At 40.3% G+C, this 21,439-nt stretch overlaps 1 protein-coding gene across 1 annotated transcript in view; it reads right to left on the bottom strand.

Moving 5' to 3' along the window:
- CD44 (CD44 molecule (Indian blood group)) overlaps window positions 1–21,439 on the bottom strand; it is an 86,829-nt gene that overhangs the window by 32,771 nt on the left and 32,619 nt on the right. The window contains exons 2-6 of the mRNA XM_044435671.1: window positions 11,958–12,123; window positions 5,643–5,779; window positions 4,360–4,443; window positions 1,257–1,424; window positions 83–163 (exon numbers count right to left, since the gene is read on the bottom strand). Coding sequence (XP_044291606.1) covers window positions 83–163; window positions 1,257–1,424; window positions 4,360–4,443; window positions 5,643–5,779; window positions 11,958–12,123 — 636 coding nt within the window. The remainder of the gene's footprint in view (window positions 1–82; window positions 164–1,256; window positions 1,425–4,359; window positions 4,444–5,642; window positions 5,780–11,957; window positions 12,124–21,439) is intronic.

Genomic DNA, 21,439 nt, shown 5'->3' with positions numbered 1-21,439 from the left:
AACCACAGGAATGGCATCTTGTAAGCTGCTAAGAAAGAGCTTCAGTGGTCTGGAAACAGCTAATATAAATTGTTGTGCTTACTCGTAGTTTCAGGATGTTTGTCTTCAGGATGCTTGTCGTCAGGATCATAGTCATCAATATGGTATTTTCGGGTAACATCATCTATATAATACCAATAACATTAATAAGGATGAGGAGGGGGAGGAGTTGTAATCTTTTCATTTAATGACCCAGCCCTCATACAGTTTTCATTATTAAATCTTATAAAATATTGATCTCTCTTAAATTTTGAAGCAATTCCTGCTTCCTCATTCCCACTGCTCATCTTTCTCTAAAGTTTCAGAAGGAATGCGATGGGAATCTTGCTTGGCAAGTACATTAAAGGGCCTAGATGAGTGTCCTGATGCACAAGCCAGCTCCCTTCTCCTCCTCTGGTGCTGCTGCAAGTGGATCAGAAACTTTCATCTCAGCCCTGAACTATCCACAACTTAGTGCTATGTCAGAACCAAGACAAGCTTTGCTTAGATTGCTAAGCAGAATAGTCTGGAAGACTCAGCAGCCTCACCAGCTTGGCCTTTCACCAAAAGTATTTTAAACAATCATGTTTCCTGTTTCTAGAATTTTTGGACTGGGAAACAAGTTATGATTTTGGACATCTTGGGGAAAAAAAACCCTGTATAAGAAAAAAAAAAGAAAAAAAAAGAAAATGGAATAGGAAGGAAAGGGAAGTGTGAAGATATTTTCTACACTTTCTTATGGACTTATTTTTATGAGAAGAGTGCATCACCATAATTCTGATACTGATATTTATTTTGGTGGGTGAATTTGTTCTTTGGAAAAATAAGCTTATTTTTCACTGCATATGTATGATATAAAATGGTATGATATAGGGCAAATCCTCTGCTGGATCAAACAGGTTCAGTCAGTGGCAGGAAACAAACAGGGTACAACCTCATGTTTGTCTATACACAAGGTCATCAATCTCCTTAAAGTTATTAGGTAGGAACTCTGGGAAACGCCTTTTCCTGACACCATGGGACATTGTTGCCATTGGCAAACTGTAATTGGTTAAAACAGCTAACATGGAGACCCTCTGCATTTTTTGGTACAGCAGAGGAACAAAGGGCCCTTTCTGGATGCTTTCAGTACTGGCTTAAATGGACCATTGATGGAATTTAACATGAGACTGTTATCCTGACTGATACCTGCCACTTTTTCACATGATTACCCAAGGTGGTTCTGTTTCCAGTCCTACCTGGAGGATAAGGATACTGGGAGATACCATGTCTGATGATAGTGGGATCTGTTGTTATTCTGTCATTTGCAGAACCACTGCCTACACTGCTGTCGTCGTCAGTCACTGGAGGCTGCTCTGTGACTCTCTTTCCGTCCAGGAAGCGCGAGCCATCAGTGTTGAAAATTTCTGTTGGAAAGAGGAAGAAAGGTTTGACCATAGAAACAGCTATTTATTAAGGGTAGCTTAACCAGGGCCATTGTGCATATAGAAACGTAGCGGTCAGTTTGAACCATGTCTGTGAACAAGCAGTGGTGAATCTCAGACTCAAGCACTCCTGATGAGTCTTCAAACATGGCCGATGCTTCTAGTTGTCTACTAAACATGTTGTAGTAGACAACCAGAAGCATCCTTTTGCTGGAGCTTATAGTTATGTCCAAAAACGAAAAACTGGCTAGTTTAAACTATCATTCACTTAAACAACCTACTAATTATGAGTTGACCATGACTTCTTGCAGTATGCTCCAGTTTACACTAACCACAGTTTGCCCTTCTTTAACTGCTTCCAGTCAACAGAAAAGGGAAGGGAGGTTGCAAGCCAAAGGCTTGTTCACATAACCCTAATATTTGATAAAACATAATATCTGAACTGGACCAGTACTGCCTTTCCACACTAAAATCTATCTTGAATGAATTAGATCCAGATAATTAGTGCTATCCAAGACTGTTTAAAGCTAGCTCTTCTAGGATTTTGCCCAGACAAGGAACATTTGCCACTTCCCTAAGGCTATTAAGATCTTACAGGTCTACAGTGGACTTATTCAAGACCGGTCTTGCTGCTACCTCTTTCAGTTAGTTAGGAACCACTTCCTCTTGCAGAGAGACATTAATCACTTCTCTGGCCCAGCTGGCTGTTCCCACCCTGCTGATTTTTATAAGTCAAGAGATGCAAAGGTTCACCTGTCTACAGAGCTTGTCAGTGTCTGCAAGCTATCGAAACTGGAACTCATTCAAAAACTGGACAAGACTATGCCTGGATACCGAACTCTAACCACCTACTACTGCATCACTGGACTCAAATGCAAGTAGTTGCAAGAAATTTTATTCTTGAAATGCCTATCAAATGCCTTACAGTAGGCCTCAGGCAGCTCAGTAGTGTCCTCAGAAACCATACCCACTATCCATACTCAGATATCTAGCAGTAAAATGCTCCTGACAATATGTCAGAATGTTACACATGGCTTGTGTACAAGGTGGCAGCATGCACACTGTAGTAATTTATCACTTAGCAAATGGCCATAGGTCACTCTGGAGTCGCAGGAATTTTTCTGTTCTATAAATTGTGGAAGGTAGTTGGCATGGGCTACTCAGATAAACAAGGACAGTATCCAACTAAGTCATTCTGTTAGTACAAATGGTATTCTGCTAGTTGAAACTAGGGTTTTCAACTAGGCACAAAAGGAGAATCGACTAAAGTGCTATTTGTGCAAGTGTGCTTGAGCAAACAGTTGTGTATTACCCTTGCCCAAACCATTACGAATGGGTTCAAATGCATAGTTCTTGTGCAATCTATTGTGCAACTGTTTACACAAGCAATTGCACAGGCATAATGGACAACCTCTTGTGCGACAGAAACATTCAGTGGATTACACTTAATACTTTGCAAGTCTGGCAAATGACACCATTGAATCATTGCAGAGAATTGTCCAATACAAAGCACAGGGTAGAAGGTAAACGTTTGAGGGCAAATTAATTAAACCAGTCTTTCCCAGCCCTGAGCCCTTCAAATATTTTGGATCGCATCACACCCAGTCAACATGGTCAATGGTCAGAAAGTTGCAGTTCAAAATATCAGGAGGCAGCGGATTGGGGAAGTCTGAATTGCAGCCCTAAACTATGTAAAGCTTTCTAACAAAGAGAGATATTGCATGTTCCTCTATTTTCAATCTTCTGTTTGTGGTGCACTGGTCATTCTTGATCTTTTGCAATGCTTTTTGATAGACAATTTTTACAGCTGCTCAGATGCATGAAAATATGGGCAGCACAGTTCAACGCAGCTGTTATAACTCCCCAAACTTTTAGGATTATTTGCATCCTATGCAGAGCAGAAAGAACATTGAGACAGAGGTTACTTGCATGCTTCTGCCACCCCATAAACACTTAGATGACTATCTTAGCCTTTTGTCTCAGAGCTCATGGAGAAAAGGCTGCAACACTCAGATAATTTGTATGCCTCTGGCACCACTCTCTTCCATTCCTCACTCCAAAAAGCCCCTCGCCAAGGTTGCTCTTCCAACCACAGAAACAGTCCAGTGTGGTTCTTTCCACACTGGCTGAGAGGGCAGAGAAAGGAAGCTCTGAATATGGACACCCCGCCCCCCCAGCCAAGCTAGGGGCAAGTTTCCAAGATCACAGCTGGGATTCTAAAAAAAAATCTTATGGTCATCTAAACTTTGTATAGCAGCTATAGTATTGTGCCCTTAGTGTTCTTGATATTGCAGTCAATATGCACCTACTTCTAAACCAACCACCAAAGCCCATTTCATTATCGACAATGTAATGAGTACATGAATGTGCATTTTATAAACTTTGTTCAGTACAGGGACTTACTCAACACTATTAATATGTTTCAGCATTGCTTGAGCTATCAGTTTAAAAAGGGACTAGAGAAAGAAACAAGAAAGCAAAGGCGCAAATACACCTATGATTCTGCTTTCTGAAGTACTGCATAATGAATGAGAAAGAACCCATGCATCAAGGCACACATTATGTTCTTCAAAAGCATTAAGACAAGAATAGCTGATAGGGGAGAAGCCTGCAAACAGAAACACCCCCAGCAATATTTTGTTGTGGGGCCTCACTTACAGAATTTAATAATAATATGAATTATTTCAGAATGGCTTTAGAAAGTCTAATCCTAGTACATAAGCAGAGATTGATGGTTTGAAACTTAGGTAGATATTATACTGTCACGAAGTAGATTAGATTTCTCTTCTAAAATGTATACATAATTTTATATAAATTCTCTGGACACCTTTTCTTCCAACAGAGTAAAAATTTGCAAGTCTGATGTACAATCTATAAAATACACCCCCACATAGCATATATGGAATTAATTTTTTACCTATTGTTTCCATTCCATGGCTTCCATTATTCGGCCAAACCGAGTATAACTTTACCACTGGGTCACAATTCATATCACTTTGTTCTGCAGGGAGAAAAACAACAGAATATTCTCTTTTTATTTTTTGTAAAACTCAGCAAAGGAAGCAGGAAGTGAAAAAAAACCCCTGGCTTTGCACCAAGGTGCAAATGAGAACTCAGCCATCACAAATACAACGCTAAGTCCCTGCATTCATTCATACTGAATATGGGCTTTTGTTTAAAAACATGTGCGTGCATGTGCGTGTGCGAGCACACACACACGCACAAACACACACAGAGCACACCAACCTTGAAAACTGTGATAACAGCTGCAAGATTAAAATTTGCATGAGGCTAACATCTGCATTGGTACTGAAAATACCATCTACTTCCTGACAATCATAAAAGTTCAAGGAAATTGTGGTTAGAATGATTACTAGTTTTCAGAACAGCATTATATGGCAAAAGTATTTTATTGGGCTTTGACTGAACTTCAGCTACATGTAAGATTCCTAGGACACAACAGCCCTGCATGGACCACAATTCAGAACCCTTTGGGATCCCGTTCTAGTTGCTGACTTCTGGACATTTATTTGCACTAAGTCAAACTAGACAAGATTAACAGATTCATTCATTTAGGCTTGCCACAATCACATAGAAAACACAGGATGGGGATCCAATTTTTTGAATACAAAAAGCACATGGTTGATTGGAGTGAACGCTCTCTGCTCTTACTACTTAGCTATCTAAACCCATTTTCCCTAAGGGTCTTTCTTCTACCCAAATGTACTGGGGATATCAGAAGTTCAGCTGAGAAGAGAATCACTGGAGTGTAAATAAGACTGACTGTGAGGAGGTCAGCCATCTGCTGTGGATAGGGGCTTGCACTGCCCACATGCATTTCTCCTATATCTGTATTTTATTTTATTTTCTTCAAAAATAAGAGACCTGTGAAGTTCCCGTAAAACCACAGTAGATGGGTAGTTGGTTATGTTCAAGTTGGTAGGTAACAAGATGTTCAGTCATACAATAATATTTCTTAGAACATGCTGAGATTCTCTAATCTCTTGTTTCTTCTCTTTCACAGAGAAATGTGAAAATGTGCCACAGAACCATTGCAACAAACACAATTAGGTTGAATTTTTTTTTTTTTAGGTTGAAATTTTTTATTTAAATAAAAACATACAACAAACACAATTAGGCATCGCATGCATAACTCTAACATACATTCAAGGGGAAGTATGTGAAGAAACCAAGACATACCTGATGCATTGAAGCAGAAGGTATCATATCGGTCAGATATATTTGACATAAGTATGTAAATCCCAGTGGTATTTGCTGCACAGAGATGGTAAGGGGTATGTCGAGGAAGTACAACTTTATCTTCTATATAACCATATCTAGAGAGAAAAATAGCACAGTTGTATTAGTGCACAGGAGATAGGTATCTATTGGTAAAGCTTTGGATGATTTGCAGTACATCAGCAAGGATTTTTCTGATCCTCACTTTATTCTTTTCAGTACCAGGCTAAAACCTTTTTATTTTCCCTATATGTTATGATCTGATTGTTTTAATTGGGGTTTTATTGTTGGTTGGAAATCGTATTAGGATGCTGCATTCTATTTTATTTTATATTGTCTTATTGTTAAACCGTCCCGAAACCACAGTAAGAGATGGTCTGGAAAAGTTTGAAATAAATAATAAGAATGATAAAATGACTCTCCCTGGCAATATGCTAATCATTTCAATGAACTGAAGAAATGATAACCCGGAATAGGAAATTTGTGTAGACAAACTGTTCAGAATAAATACTTGGTCTCAGGATGGTTTGATTGTCCGTGTATGTCTTTTGTGACTGGTTCCAATTACTGGTCCTCAGCATTCCAACAGAAAGAAAACTGCACAGTTCCTGCAGTCCTAAAATCTGGCCAATCTATACATACATACATACATACATACATGTATATATAGCTGATATACCCAGAAGTGCACCTTAACAGGGTATCCATGAAGGAATCTCATTCCCCACATTGTAGATCAATGCTCATAACACAGTAAAACTACAATGTCTATCCGTATTATAGTTCTACTGATTATTAAAGGTTTACTGTATCTGTACTATATATGATTTACAGACTTAATACCATGTGGGATGGACAGTGGGATGAAAGATTTGTATGTGTGCTCCATTGGCCATCCTGAATTCAAATAATCTATAGGCATACTATACAATATACATTAGATAGCTAAGACAACAGGCTCCTTGAGGAAGTAATAAATATAAAAGCAAGAGTGAGTTCTATGGATAAAAAAACTGGGATGTTGATTTTACTAAATGAAAATATTCATAGTCTGGTAATACAGGAGTTGCATTGTATGTATCTGGTATTCTAGATATCTCTGTTTAAAAGTTTTGCAGCAAGCAAGGCTGAGGAAGGCCTCCAACTGAAAATCAAGATAGTCACTGGGGTAAACTTAATTAGCATTCTGCTAGGTAGGTCAACAGCCTGATTCATTATAAAGAGCTTCATATATTCTTTGGATGTAACTAACAGTGAGCTGGGTATTGCTATGTAGGAACTGTGCTAAGGTGCTTTAGGAAAGGGATGCATTTCCCGCCACTCCAATTTCCTGATCCACTGCCTTAGAGCATGCAACACTATTTGCTCTGTTAGCATTGTGCTTTGAATTCCAGAGACTGGCCAGAGGGTTATTCAAGATTATTTTGTCCCATGAAGTACAAAACGCTATACTAGGCAGTTTTATGTAGTCTTATTCCAGCTCTGCAAATTCCATCACAAATCACATTTTACCAATGTATCAGCATTAACAATCCAAGAATGCTATTGCAAATAAGGACATAGTTTGAAGGATAACCAAGGATCAAGTTCTAGTGTACTTGCAGGGATAATGAATGACACTCCACCCTCTAAACATGGCAAAGCTTTAATAAAATGCTGATCTGTAGCAATAATTTATCATGGGATGCTATGTAGCTAAAATATTTAATGTCCCCTTGGCATTCTGTATCGAACACATACATATGTGTTCTGTATCGAACACATACATATTTCAACATACATATATAGAACCTTATCAATTAGACTGGGGTTACAATGATCCAGACCCAGAAAACCATTGTTCATCTACATGAATCATGCCCATCTGATTCCCATCGCATCATGACTTTACAGGATGAAATATTACTCATGGGTGGAACATAATTCAGCTAACACATCAATATTTCCTATTGATTCTATACAGTTTTTTTGGCTATACAAAAACTAGTATTCCTTCTTTATACATCACCCCCTCCCCCCCAAAAAAACAAAAAACCTTATACGTATACCCAGGTGACTCTCATCCAGATTCAGATCATACTCCAGTTGTACACTGCATATATCGTTTAGACTACAATTGTGGGGATACTGAACTCAGAGGAACTGATTTCCAAGTGAACATGTATTGAATCAGTTATTTTAGCTGTTTTTAGGTAGAAAGCAAACAAGCATGGCTTTCAAAACTGGTCTTAAAACACAGGAAAATTCCTAGAGTGAAAGACAACCATTCAAATAAGCTGGCCCAAGACCATTTAAGATTGATTTATCAAAACCAGAACTCTGAAGTGGACCTGGAACTGCAATGGCAACCATTACATATTCGTATAATATGATCAAGCAGCAAGCACCCTAAAAGCCACATTATGTATCAGCTGAAAGTTCCAAGGCATTCATCTTCAATGGCAACCCCACGTATAGTACACTGAGGCAAGTCAGGATTTCTCTACATGCAAAGTAAGAAAGTGCCTCTGCCTGACTTTTGGGGATCCCTTCCCCTGTCTTTCATGCCATACCCTATCACACTGAATATGGTCCTCCAAATCTCTGTGGAGTATTTTCAGAGGGGCTTGGAGGGCTGCCACTAAAATGCACTTCCAACAGCCTAGATGAAAGTGACTAAATCAGGATCCAGCCTGATCATTTCCCCCTTTCTGTGATTATGCTATCAATGGGCATTCCATAATTTAGATGCCACCTATCCCAAAAAGTAATATTGATGCAAGTCTGGCCATAGAAGAAAACAATGCTATAAGAGTTCCACTCTAATGAACATGAAAGAGGTATTTTGTGCTTGTGGTGAGTTCTGTATGTTAATAGCTGCCAGGATTCTCATAGATACAGTTTGATGTGCAACAAAATGGTGAAAAAGAAGATACTGGATTGGTCTACATGAGGCACTTCATTGTGCTGTTAAACTATTGTATCTTCTTTCAGTTTCTTCAAAAAGATCTCCTCCCTTTCTGCTTTACTGATGTGCCATCTCCAGGAAAGCCATTGTGGAATTATATACAGGAAGATAGAGTACTGATTCCCCAGTTTTAATTTAATAGTTCTATTTTCCCTATTCTAAAACAAACAACAACAACACAACAGGAAAGTGCTCCAAAAAAAGCAGAAGTGAAACTGCAGCATCATGACATTGCTAAAGAGCCTATAAGCAACCATGAGTAAGAAACCATGAAAGCACAATAAAAGCCTCATGTAGAAAAGCCCTTGGACTATCATGGTGATGAATAAAATAATAAGTTATACATTGCTATTGGAGGGGGAAATTAACAGCATCCAGCCAGACTTTCCTCTACCAGTTTGGTACAGTTTCTGTTTTTGGAATAGACCTTGGCCAAGTGATCCAGCAACTTCAGTCATACTATATGTGTGTTAAATGAAGTGTTGCAATTAGTTTGAATGATTAGGCTGGGAAAAACAAGTTTTAAATGGTATTTTTTCTTCAGTGTGACATGGATCATCAGAAATTCAATAATGCTCGCAAACACTCATACAGAAACAATCCTACAGCTCATTGATTATGTTAACTTCCTTAGACACAGACTCCCCTTTCACCAACAAGCACCTACACAATTAACAATTCCTTCCACACAATGCAGCTGCTAAAGCAATATTCAACCTGCCCTTTGGTACAAAAGTCAACGTAGGTGGGCACAAAGACTGACAAATATTTATTGAACGTATCTGCAGTGCTGCTGCTGAGAGATAGTACAGCAAAGTGACTGGTAAACAGTATGAGCTGTGAATTTTCTGATTCAAGTCTGGCTTCAGCTGTGTACTCATCAGGTACCCTTAAGGGCAAGCCACTATTCCTTCCCAGCCTCTGCACCTGAACAATGGCAAGAATTATACTATTATAATTCCAGGCTTGTTCTAAGGTCTACTGAAATAATGCTCGTGAGGAAGTGCTAGACATGCACATGGTGGGCATGTCATGAGCGGAGTCTGCTGGAGCCAGGGGTCAGAGTAGATGGCCCGGGAGGCCCCTTCTGACTCACTCTGTTTCTATGTTTCTATGCATTGAACACATGGTTCCTTAACTGGTGGACTATGAGTGATCCACAACAGGGTCGCACTCACTATAAGAGGGTTCACACCAGTAGGTAATATAATAAGCCCTGCTGGATTTATTTATTTTATTTATTTATTTAGAGAACTTCTATGCCACCCCATTTGCCGAAGCCTCGGGGCAGCTCACAATCATAAATAAATAAACACAATATAAAACAGTATGATTTAAGTTGCCCTGGCCAAAGAATAAAATAAATAAATAGTATTAACAATTAAAATAACGTTTGAATAAAAAGGTCTTCGCCTTGCACCAAAAAACAAATAACTACGGCGCCAGGCAGACCTCTTTGGGGAGCGCATTCCATAGATTGGGCGCCACTGCAGAGAAAGCCCTCCTCCGAGTACTTACCCTCCTAATATCTTGGATCAGACCAAAGGTCCATCTAGTCCAGCACTCTGTACACACAGTGGCAAACCTGCTTCTCACAGAATTGCTCAAGCAGGATGGATGTGAAACCTCTTCCCATACAAGTTCCTCAGCAACTGGTATATGGTGGCATGCCATCTCTGGTAAAGGAGGTAGCACAGAGCCAGCAAAGCTAGTGGCCACTGATAGCTTCCTCCCTCATGAATCTGTCCAATGCCTTTTGAAGGCATCCTGATTGGTGACCATCACCACCTCCAATAGCAGTAAATTCCCTAATTTAACTACATTTTGTGTGGAACTACATTCTGCAAAGGTGTATTTTTTTTCTTTTTAATGAGCAGAATAAATAAAAAGGAAAAAAAGAAAAAGGCAAACAGTGGAAAGTAAAAACAGAAACAAGAAAGAGAAATAGGAAACACACAATAACCTATGACACAGTGAGAGCCAGTGTGGTGCAGAGGTTAAGAGAGCGGGACTGGGACTCAGGCAACCTGGGTTCTAGTCTCTGCTTGGCCATGGAGCCAACTGGGTGACTTTGGGCCAGTCACAGGCTCTCAGCATGAAGAGGAGAATGATATAAGCCGCTTTGAATTTGCAAGAAGAAAGCAAGATCTAAATCTAATATAAACAAACAAACACCTGTATGGTCTTATAGTGCAGCCTGGGTTTAATTTTAAGTTGACTCCAGAGTCTGAAAGGTTTGAAAAAGACTACTGGCCTACACTATTATATTGATGCTTGTTATAACTAAACAAGAAACAGTAACCAAAAGGAAGATACCAAACAATGTTAAGTAGGTAGACATGCTGTGCACCAGGGTGAGGGGAAAGGTTGAAAGGGCCACTGTGCCTAAAGCATGGAGGGAAACTTTCGGTCCATGCATTGGTTGAGGAGTGACAACTCAGGAAGCAGCTGAAAGAAATGTCCACCGCTCTATGAAGGTACACTGGCCTTTACCCTGTGGGCTTTGCATTTCATTTTTATTTCTTCATTAAATTTATATTTATATGGGTGGCATTACACCTGTCATGGACAGGACCACATTCCCCCCAAAGGTTTGTAGTCTGTGGGTGCTCCTGGACACTGAATTATCACTGGAATTTCAGGTGCATTTGGTGGCCCAGAACACCTTTTATCAGCTTAGGCTGATTTACCAACTTTGACCCTGACTTGTAAGGTAGAAGCTAGCAACAGTAATTCATGCTCTGGTAACCTCTTGTTTAGATTACTGTAATGCTCTCCACGTCGACCTGTCTTGGAAGACAGTCTGGAAATTTCAACTGATACAGAATAGGGAGGCAAGACTGCTGATGAGGACGGCTGACACGAACATACAACAAAAGCCCTTGGCCAACTTCACTGGCTAGCAATTGAAATCCAGGCCCAAGTCAAAGTGCAAAGTTAATACTGTCTTCTCTATACTCCTTTTGGTGCCAGGCAGAGACCTTTTTATTTACCCAATATTTACCCAATAGCTGACATGAGTTTAACTATTTTATAATGGTATTTATTGATTTTAATGCTACTTTGCCTTTGCATTTCATGAAAGTAATTGAGCTTACTATTTGGTTTCATGGTGGGGTTTCTCTGTTTTGATGGTTCTATTTATTGTTGTACTTTATATGATTCATTTAACATCTTGTTATTGTTTATATTTTGAGTATTATATGATTCTATCTTGACACCCACCCAGAGATCCAATTTGCCAATGAGTGGAATATAAATAAATAAATAAATAAATAAATAAATAAAATATACCACTTTTCCAACAAAATGGCACTCAGTTTTCCTACCTGCAAGTTTCAAGCCCAATATTGTAGGCCCTCTGCATCTGCTCCCACGTTGGGATGGTGCTGTTGAGGGCTCTGCAGAGTTCAACCGCCTCGTCTCTTGTGAGGCTGTAGCGGCGATTCTTTTCCACATGGAAAACGCCTCCATATCTGCAACTTATATTCAAACCTGTTCATTTGTTCAAGAAAAACAAAGGCAAAATTAGATAATGAAAGTAGTATAAGAACATTATTTAAAAGCATCGCAGATGTTTAGCTTCTACTAGTTCAGATGTTTCTAAATATGAAATTGCACACAGAAATGTAACTTTGTATCTGCTGCATGCTAGGCCACATGACCCCAAATAGCCTTGGGAATTAGAAGCTCTCCATTTATGTTGTTAAGGAAGTTTCCCAAGCTTTGTAATGGCTGGGGTATACTGGAAGTAGTTTGCTCTTGCGGCATGTCTTCTTTATAACATCACTGCTAACCTTAGCATAAGCCCTCTCTCAGCACTGGCTTTGGTTCAAAATACATTTCTCCCCCCAGGGAAAAGAAGACTGATAAACAGAGCAAGTAGCTGGAGGAGATGAAATTCAGCACATCTGTATCTTTTCTAAGGCCTGGAAAAAAATGTCATTTTGATCAGCAAAGTGAGTGTGATTGGGTTTACGTGTTTAGGAGAGATAGAAGGCACACCCCAAAGAGCATTAGTATCACTGGCAAAAGATACTTCTTCTGCAAGCAGAACCCAAGTCATGTTTGGATTCCAAGATAGGAATAGGTGATGTTCTTGCCCAACATGGTCAAGTTTATTTTTTCTCTTCCAAGGCAACCCTGGCCTTAACCAGACTGCAGAAGAATAGGAATGAGTAAATCGCTATTTGTGCTTCGTCAAGGGCAGGGCTGTTGTCACAAGTCTTAAAGACTTTTCCATGTGCCAAATTTGCAGATATCCACAATGTTTGTTGATCATTCCTTAAAATGGAAACCTGTAAAACATTTCCCTTTAGGCTGGAAGTAGGAGAAGGAGGTTACAGTTCATCCCCTAGAAAGACTAGCCTGAGCCTAGTCTGACGTAGCCTTGTACTCTCCATTCCTTTGCTAGACGTGAGGGAAACACAAACAGGAGCAGTTAAAACAAAACAAAAACTGGGTTTCTTGCTGTTTATTGCAACTAATATGGATGTCTGAATTTTATAGCTTCATTACAGTATTAGATGTTTGTGTTTTAAATTTTGGATGTATATTTTCTTTGTTGACTTGGGTGGACTAGGTCAAGAAAGGTGACCTTATTTAAAGTCACTGGGGTGCAATCCTATGCATGTTTGGAGTGAAAAAATAATAATTCTACAAATCCTAACAGTTCTGAGCTGGCTTAAGACTGTTTCTGTCTAAAACAGATATAGCAAAGGCTGATGAAATTTCAAAAACACAGTGGAATTTGGGAATGGTGGAAAAAGGAATACAGCAGTGTTCTTTCCTCAACCCACCTCTTCTCCGATACCCTTGCCATATTCATTCCAGACTTTTTGTTTTGTCTCTTCTACAATACTCCTGTCTCCCCATGTGAAACATACTTCTGCTTACTCAAGTTTTTGCTACAGAAGAAGAGTGTATAATAGAGTTTAATGACTGCATCACCCTCCATTGAAACTTCCCTGCCGTGTGACTTATATAGTAAGATCTTCATTGTTAATATTGCAAACCTTTCCCTGCTGATGGCTTGGTTTCAAACAATGCTCTTGCATCAGGAAATATATCCGAACAGGAATTACACAGAGAGGAAAGTGGTGCCAGGATTGGCCCAAAGCACCATGTAGAATACTCCTTTTCCCTGATAAGGGAGATGGATTATGAGGCTGTTACAGTGGTGCCATGAGATACTAAAGAGTAGGAAGGAAAGTACTTGCTGACTAGATAAAACTGGCCATGGGTCAATACCCACAGCTTGAGCAGGTGAACGCATTTACATCATGAAGTAGTATTATTTACTCATTCCACAGAGCAAGCTGCTGGTAAAGATACAGGAGCAGGGCTGATTCAAAAAAAATAACAAGTTGGCAATCCCCTGGAAGCCCTATCAGTTGTGAGTTTTGGCTAGACTACGCTAGAGTGGTGCATATTGGAAGATAGCCACCTCCTCTCTCCAAAAATAGGTTTCAGTACTCTGTTTCTTTTTCACATGCTGAGCTGTACTGAGTTCATAGTATGACTAAATCATCTGAAATAGACTGATATATAAAGGTTAGTTAGTGGGCTGTTGTTTTTACTTGTTAGCCTGTAGGTCACTGAAGGCAGGGCTCTGTTTTTATTCTGCATTTTAAAATGTACTGAGTGTTGGAAAGAGGTTGTTGTTGTTTTAGACACATAGAATAAATATAGCTGTTGCTGATGAAAATATTTCTCTTTGAAACACTGCAAGCTACTGCAAGCAACTTTGGCTAGTTAAAAAAAAGAAACATGATTTATGAATATATATGTTGTACAACTATGGCACATATATCTGAAGATAACCTGACTTCACTCATTTCCGAATGTTCATGCAATCACAAAGATATGAGCTATCACAAGGTGGTCACCTCAGGTGAGCAGAAATATCATGCAGACAAGTAAGATGTTGGTAGAGGAGGGACAGATTGCTCTATTCATTTTCCACTCGCTCCTTCAGTCTTCAAAGATAAGAAATGACTCTCCATTCACTACCAGTGTGGGAATTCAACAGTGCTGCAGAAGAAGGATAGGTTGCTATTCTCCTCATCTGCCAGTCTGCTTAGTACAGGGGGATTTTGTTTTTGTTTTAATGAGTTTTAGGAATTTTATGGTCCCACTTCCAACTAGTAGCCTAATATTTTATTCCATTTTTTAAACAAAGACTGTGCCATCACCACAGCTTCAAGTTGCTGACCTTATGCCTTCAATCAGATTGGCACAGTTTTTTTCAGGCTAGTCTCCAAAAACTCTCCTTAATATTTTTGGGGTTTTGTGTCCTAGTCCAATTTTAAAAAAAGAAAAGAGAAGAAATGTGTGGCAGGATAGTCACAAGACAAGCCTGCTGTTGTCTCTTCAGTCCTAGAATAAAATAATTTCTTTCACCACATTGGCTGCTTTACCACAAACACTAAATCAATAGTAACATTTGCAAATATTTCATTACAAACTTATTTGAATGCATTGTTTCCAAAATAAGAGACAGATCACCATACAAAAGCAACAATCATTACCACTGTAGTTCATCCCCACTCTGTGAGCCTTTTTACCATTTTCCCCACCAACATTCACCTGTAAAAGTAAGGTAGACAGCTTGCATGACCCATCTCCTTGGCAATCATATAGAATATAAGAAGAAAGCAAAAGTGGAACACTCAGGAATAGAAGGAAAGACCTCAGGCTTTACTAATTAAACTAGGATCAACCACACCCTCCTCCTGGGCAGAAACTAATTTATTGTAATTCATAAATAACTGGATGAACTTGAAGCATGAAAAATGCACCGAGCTAGGAACAATGCAAGAAATATAGTTGTTCCACATATACCAGGCATAAACATGGTTAACAAAAAACCACAGTGCCTTCTCTAAAATATTCATAGACATTACTTTCTACACAGCTTTCCCCACCCTGGTGCCCTATAGACCATGTGGACTACTTTTCCTAGTGCTCTTGATCAATGATCATGAGAAATGAACTGTAAAACATCTGGAAGTCCCCAAATTCAGAAAGTCCAGTTCAGATAAGTAATTCTTAAATATGTGCACTGAGATTAGTGATCAGTGATCTTTTTTTTTCTTTGATTCTTTTGCTAAGGTTGAAGCTTTATGCAAACTAGCTAGTCCTATTGAGCTCTGTAGGAATTACTTCATAATTATCCAGCACAGGACTGTGTAGTCACTGGTTATGCCAGGGAACAAGATCCCTCATTACCACCATGCAACCACAGAAGATATGAGTACATCTTAGCCTCACCTGCAGGCAGATAATCTGATGGACAGGCGAGATGAAACAGGATGCCTTGGAGAACTTTTGAGGAATATCAGTGGCTGCTATATACTGATGGCTGGCTACCTGCTGCATCTGCTATCAAAGGCAGCATTCCTTTGTATATCAGATCCAAGAAACGGGTTGACAGGTAGAGGTCCATTCATGTCCTGCTGGTGAGGTTTCCATGGGCACCTAATTAGCCACTCACTGTGTGAACAGAGTGCTGAACTAGATGGACCCATGGTTTGATCCAGCAAAGCTTTTTGCATCTCTTGTAGTTTGTCCAAGAGAAGAACAGATGTTTGAAGCACACATACACACACACACACAGACACCAGCAACTTAAGAACTCTATTTGGAGCCTTGAACGCAATCATTTTCTACCTGAGACTTCACTGGCACTAAATGATTTTTTACGCTGCCCTGTGCAGATACAATGGTACCCATGAGATCTGATGCAGAGTCAGGCACATCTGTCCTGAACAGCAGCCCTGTTCAATTTCTGTTTCTTTTGTTTTTTTTAAACAGGGCAGGAATATCACTTTATTTTTCAGTATGGCAGAGATTCTCAAACTGTGGTTCACAGAAAGGTTCTAGAAAAGTCTAGACCATCTGTACTTCAATCTGCAGTTGTTTTATTTTCTCAAATGACATAGATAGGGCTATTTTTATACTGAGCAGGCTAGCAAAGCCCTAGCAAAGGGACCATGATTTTCATAATATGGCACTGATGCAATCTACTAATTTTCCCATAAACATTTGCTGTCTTCACAGATATTTGCGCATAAAAGCAGACACATCTGTTAGAAATGTTAAATTACACTTATTAAAATATAAGTTATGATATGCTTTGCTTTGAAGAACAAAACAAAGTTTATTTGCTGCTCTGCTGGAGCCCCGTAAGCGATTTTCAAAGGAACATGGGGCAGAGGAATGGAAAACTGCTGCAGCAGGGAATGACTGATTTTTAAAATCTCCCAGTAAGCAACAGTCAGGAATTTACACTCCCCGTTTTCAGATATATTTAAGATTGAGTTGCAAAAACAGCAATAAAGCTCTAGTTCCTTTTTTCAATACCTCTTAATAAGCTGAAGTGCTGCTGTGTGTGAAATGACTCCTCCCTGCCCCATCCAGGTGCCCCTGTTACAGATACATCAATCATGATTGGCTGGCGCCTCCACGGAGCTGGTTCCATCCCATTTACACTGAGATTAGAATTGGGCTTCAGCAATTTTCTCTTCACTCTGCCCTTCATAGCCGGCAGGCTCTGGCATGGCTATGTTATTTTCCTGACACCATGTGATGTTCCGTAGCTGAAAGCCAATATTGTTTAATAATGGCTCCTAAGAGAGGCAAAAATTACACAACATACTGTAATTGTCCTAATCATTAATCTCACCCAGACCATGAGACTTTGGTGATTCAATGTGAAGTCATGAAATGCCCCTGAGCATGTTTCACATTTTAACAAGCATGGAAATGTTTAACCCACAAACACAAGCCCTCTTCTTATCCTAGACTTTCCTGTCTTCTTTCTCTTGCCCTTTGTGTGTAGGCCGCAGGACTGAGAACTGGCAGGAAGAAGGGGAGCTAAACCAAGGCAGGTACCATTTCCCTGCCAACAACAGATGAGAGCCACTGCCATGCTTGCCATTACAGGGTGAGGGGCACTTGGCATGAGCTGTACTAGATCCAGGTCTGATTCTCCATCCCAGAGCAACACTGTTTGCTCTAAAGATAGGAGCATCGTGGCCCTGTTTGCAGCAGCTGGTTGAAATCAGGTAATAGCCCCATTTTTTCACCTAGCAAACACTGCTTTCAGTTATTGCTCTGTCTTTCATGTGGCAACCCCTTTTTTCCCTCTTAATCTGTGTTCATGTTCCTGATGGCTGCTAGAAAGCACTGTGGGTGGAAGGCAGGAAAAGCTGGAGGTGAAATGGAGAATTATAAGCAATTCTATCTCTCCCGTGGGAAATTCCCCATTCTTTCCACTGCAGCAGCTTGGAAAGACCCATTCCTGGCAGGATCTGCTTAGGCTTTGCTTCCATCTAACCCTCTTCAGTGCCAGGCAGTATTAGGACAATACAGACTTGAAAGGAGAAAGACACAAACCTATGCATGCTTGGACAGAAAAATGTTGGCTGGGGCATGCTCAGAACTGAATGGGGTACAGACAATACCAAGAGTCATACCTTCCATGTAGAAATAGCAAATTTCACCCTGCAGTTCTAGTCTGTTCTGGGTACAAATGCCATGAAACTACATCTATGTAGCTCTTCAGTGCACATATGCATGTATGTGTGTGGAAAGAAATACCTTCCAGTGGGATCCTGCCACAAAATATGGCAGTCTGCTTCTGTTTAGGGCTCTAACCATTACACCTTAATTGTCCTCCAAACTCAGTTTTCCTTTCCCTTCCAATAATCATTCAGAACTCATATTCAGTTCATATGGAGCTATTTTAGGTGACTTCCCCCAACCCCGCTTGGTATCTCTTTAGGGTTTGGGGTACATATTCTCTTTTCCCAGTCCCTGCTACATTAAAATTTATCAATGCCCATTGATATCTTTGGATTGTTCTGTTCTGTCTGAGAGGACATTTAAAAATAGCTTCTCAGTACTACCCACGAAGTGACCTATCTACAATGAGCCCGTTTTCTCCATTTTATATATGTCTATATATTTACACAGGGACTGCAGGTGGCGCAGTGGTTTAAACCGCTGTGCTGCTGAGCTGGTTGATCGAAAGGACGCCGGTTCGAATCTGCACAACGGGGTGAGTTCCCGTTGCTCTGTCCCATCTCCCGCCAACCTTGCAGTTCAAAAGCATGCAAATGCAAGTAGATAAAAAGGTACCACTTCAGTGGGCAGGTAACAGCGTTCCGTGCACTTCGGTGTTTAGTCATGCCGGCCACATGACCATGGAGAGACTGTCTGCAGACAAACGCTGGCTCCCTCGGCTAGAAAACGGAGATGAGCACCGCCCCCTAGGCATGACTGGACTTAATGTCAAGGGAAAACCTTTACCTTTACCTTTTATATATATCTTTATACACATCCATGTCTCTGGCCTGTTTCACATGATCATATCAAACCACAGCGGTTCAAATGAGTCACAGTGGTTTGGGGACACTGATGGATGCCCTTTCTGAAACACAAAGCCCTCATTCATAGCTTGCTGTGCTGTGCAAACCTGGTGAAGGTGGATTGATGGCATGGTTAACAAACCACAACCTGTGGGCTGCTTTACGATGGCGGGTGCTTTTATAGCCACATCAACAACACATCTTCACCAGCTTTGCCAGCACAGCCTGCTGCAAGGTGGGAAGATACCTGGAATAGGCACCTGCAAACCACAACCATGGCTCAGCTTGTTTGTGTGAGCCAGTTCTTTGTCCTCCAATTCTTGCCACCTAACCTGACTGTCAGCACTTTTCCTTTCGCCCACCCAAAATTCTGACATACCATGGGGCTTTTCTAGGTGATTTTGTCCTGTCAGGGTTGCCTCTACAAACCTCAGGGTTATTCTGAGTCTGCTGGTATCGCCTTTCTATGTGACAGCAGAGAACATGTAGCCTTCTAGATGTTTTGACCTACATTCATCATCCCTAGCTAGCATAGTCAAAGGTGGGGGGGTTAGTGGAATTGTAGTCAAAAACATACAGAGGGTCCACAAGTTGCCCATTCCTGCTCTTACATTTAGAAAGTGCAGATTTGGCTAGATAATTGCAAGCATGGGAAGATCCAAACCAGTATGAGCATGTAAGACACACTGTTCAGGACACATGACAGAGGAGTTTACCCTGTTTCCGCACAAAGAGGAGTCTTCTGATCTGGAAACAGTCATGTCTCTTCCAAAATTGGAGACTTATAAAATAACTAAGTAGCCTTTTTCACTCTTGCTAACAAAATTGTGGAAAGCTAATCATTCACAGCAGTCTGGCTGCATCTGTGACTTCAGTGTATGCAAGCATTCCTGCTGGAGTTGCTTCTCAATGAGGAAGGCTGAATGTTAATAATAATGGGGATTATTTTTTCCTTGGTATTTTCATTTCTTCTTAACTACCATACCAGCAGGTTTCATACTTAGACAGAGTACTATATGATCATTTAAAAACTCTTTGTGTCATGTAATTAGAAGACTCTAAGGCACATCAAAGCGACTATAGCAGAAAAAAAGTTTGCAGAAATATTGTTTTGCTTCATGGAAAAATGCAGAGAGAACCACTGCTTAAGTATGCACAACATTGTGTTGCCATGGGGACCAGGAAATGCTCATCTACTTTGGGATTTTTCTTTCTGGTTAGTGTGGTTTAGAGCAGCATGACTTGAGAGGCTGGCAGGATATAAGCAACAGAGTCTGCAAACTCAGATTATTTTTGGGTTTTGATGGTGCAGAGTATCACCTTTGACAGAAAATCAAATTGAAGACGTGGGACTGTATGATTTGTCCTGGAATCTGAACACTGAAAAGGATCATTTAGGGTCTCATAAAGCTTCTGTTACTCTATATAGCCAAGGACAAGCCGAGTTCTCTTTAAGTTCTAAGATATCTCATTTTCGTTTGCACAATCTACAATACCTTTCATTCAGTGATGGGGTTCACACAACACAATAGGCCATCATGGGTGACCAGCCTTAACTGGGTTGTCACATTGTGCAAACCTGGACTGACTCCTGTATGTGGCTTGTTTGGAAGCAACAAGCTACCCTAACAAGCAATACGTTGGTTATAGGGGTTTTCATGTTGTCCAAATCCAGGACACTGACTCCATCATGGGCACTAGAAAACAGCTAGTGAATTTCTTGGCCTGAGCAGCAACCTGCCCTGGACACATTGCCAAACTTGCCTTGTGCCAGTCATTCCAGAAATATCCAACCTGCACTTATGGGCAGCTGGCAGGGGCTTGCTGTCCTCCCAAGTCAAGTGGGTTTTGGCTGACTATAGTTTCCCCGCCCCCCTTTTCTTTCTCTTCTTTTCTTTTTAGGATTGCCAAGTTTGGCTTAACAGCCAGTTTTTGTGATCCTCATTTTGACAGCCATTGACAGTCCCTTCAATGTGCCCAAGTGATGTCCTATTCGGGCTGACCATGTTTGCCAATCTTATTGGGCAGAAGGGCTGAAACCTGTAATGTTTGCACATCTTTTTAAAATATCCTTTTTGTTCATTCACTGGTACACAACTGCACACATAAAGAAGTCTAAAAATAGGCGGCTTCACCACAGAAATGTCCAGAGGGACACCTACTAGTAAGGTACAGTAGATACCAACCCTGGGCATTGACACCCCAATGTTCTAAATACCTTGTAGAAATATCTTTTAGCTTTGCAAATCCAGAAGTGCACAGGTGTGCACTGCAAAAGACCAAGATTGGTTGTTTTTTATTTGTTTATGTTAGTAATGTGTACAAATATTACTAACATGAGAGAATCCCAAAAATACTTTTATAAAGTATGGTAGCCATGAACAGCCTCTCTAAGGTGGTTCTTGGGTACTTTGAAAGGGCTATCAATTACTGTCAAA

The sequence above is a fragment of the Varanus komodoensis genome, unplaced genomic scaffold (assembly GCF_004798865.1).
Source record: "Varanus komodoensis strain SLA01 unplaced genomic scaffold, ASM479886v1 scaffold3, whole genome shotgun sequence".
In the NCBI taxonomy this organism is placed as follows: Eukaryota; Metazoa; Chordata; class Lepidosauria; order Squamata; family Varanidae; genus Varanus; species Varanus komodoensis.
This window is presented reverse-complemented; position numbering and strand designations above follow the sequence as displayed.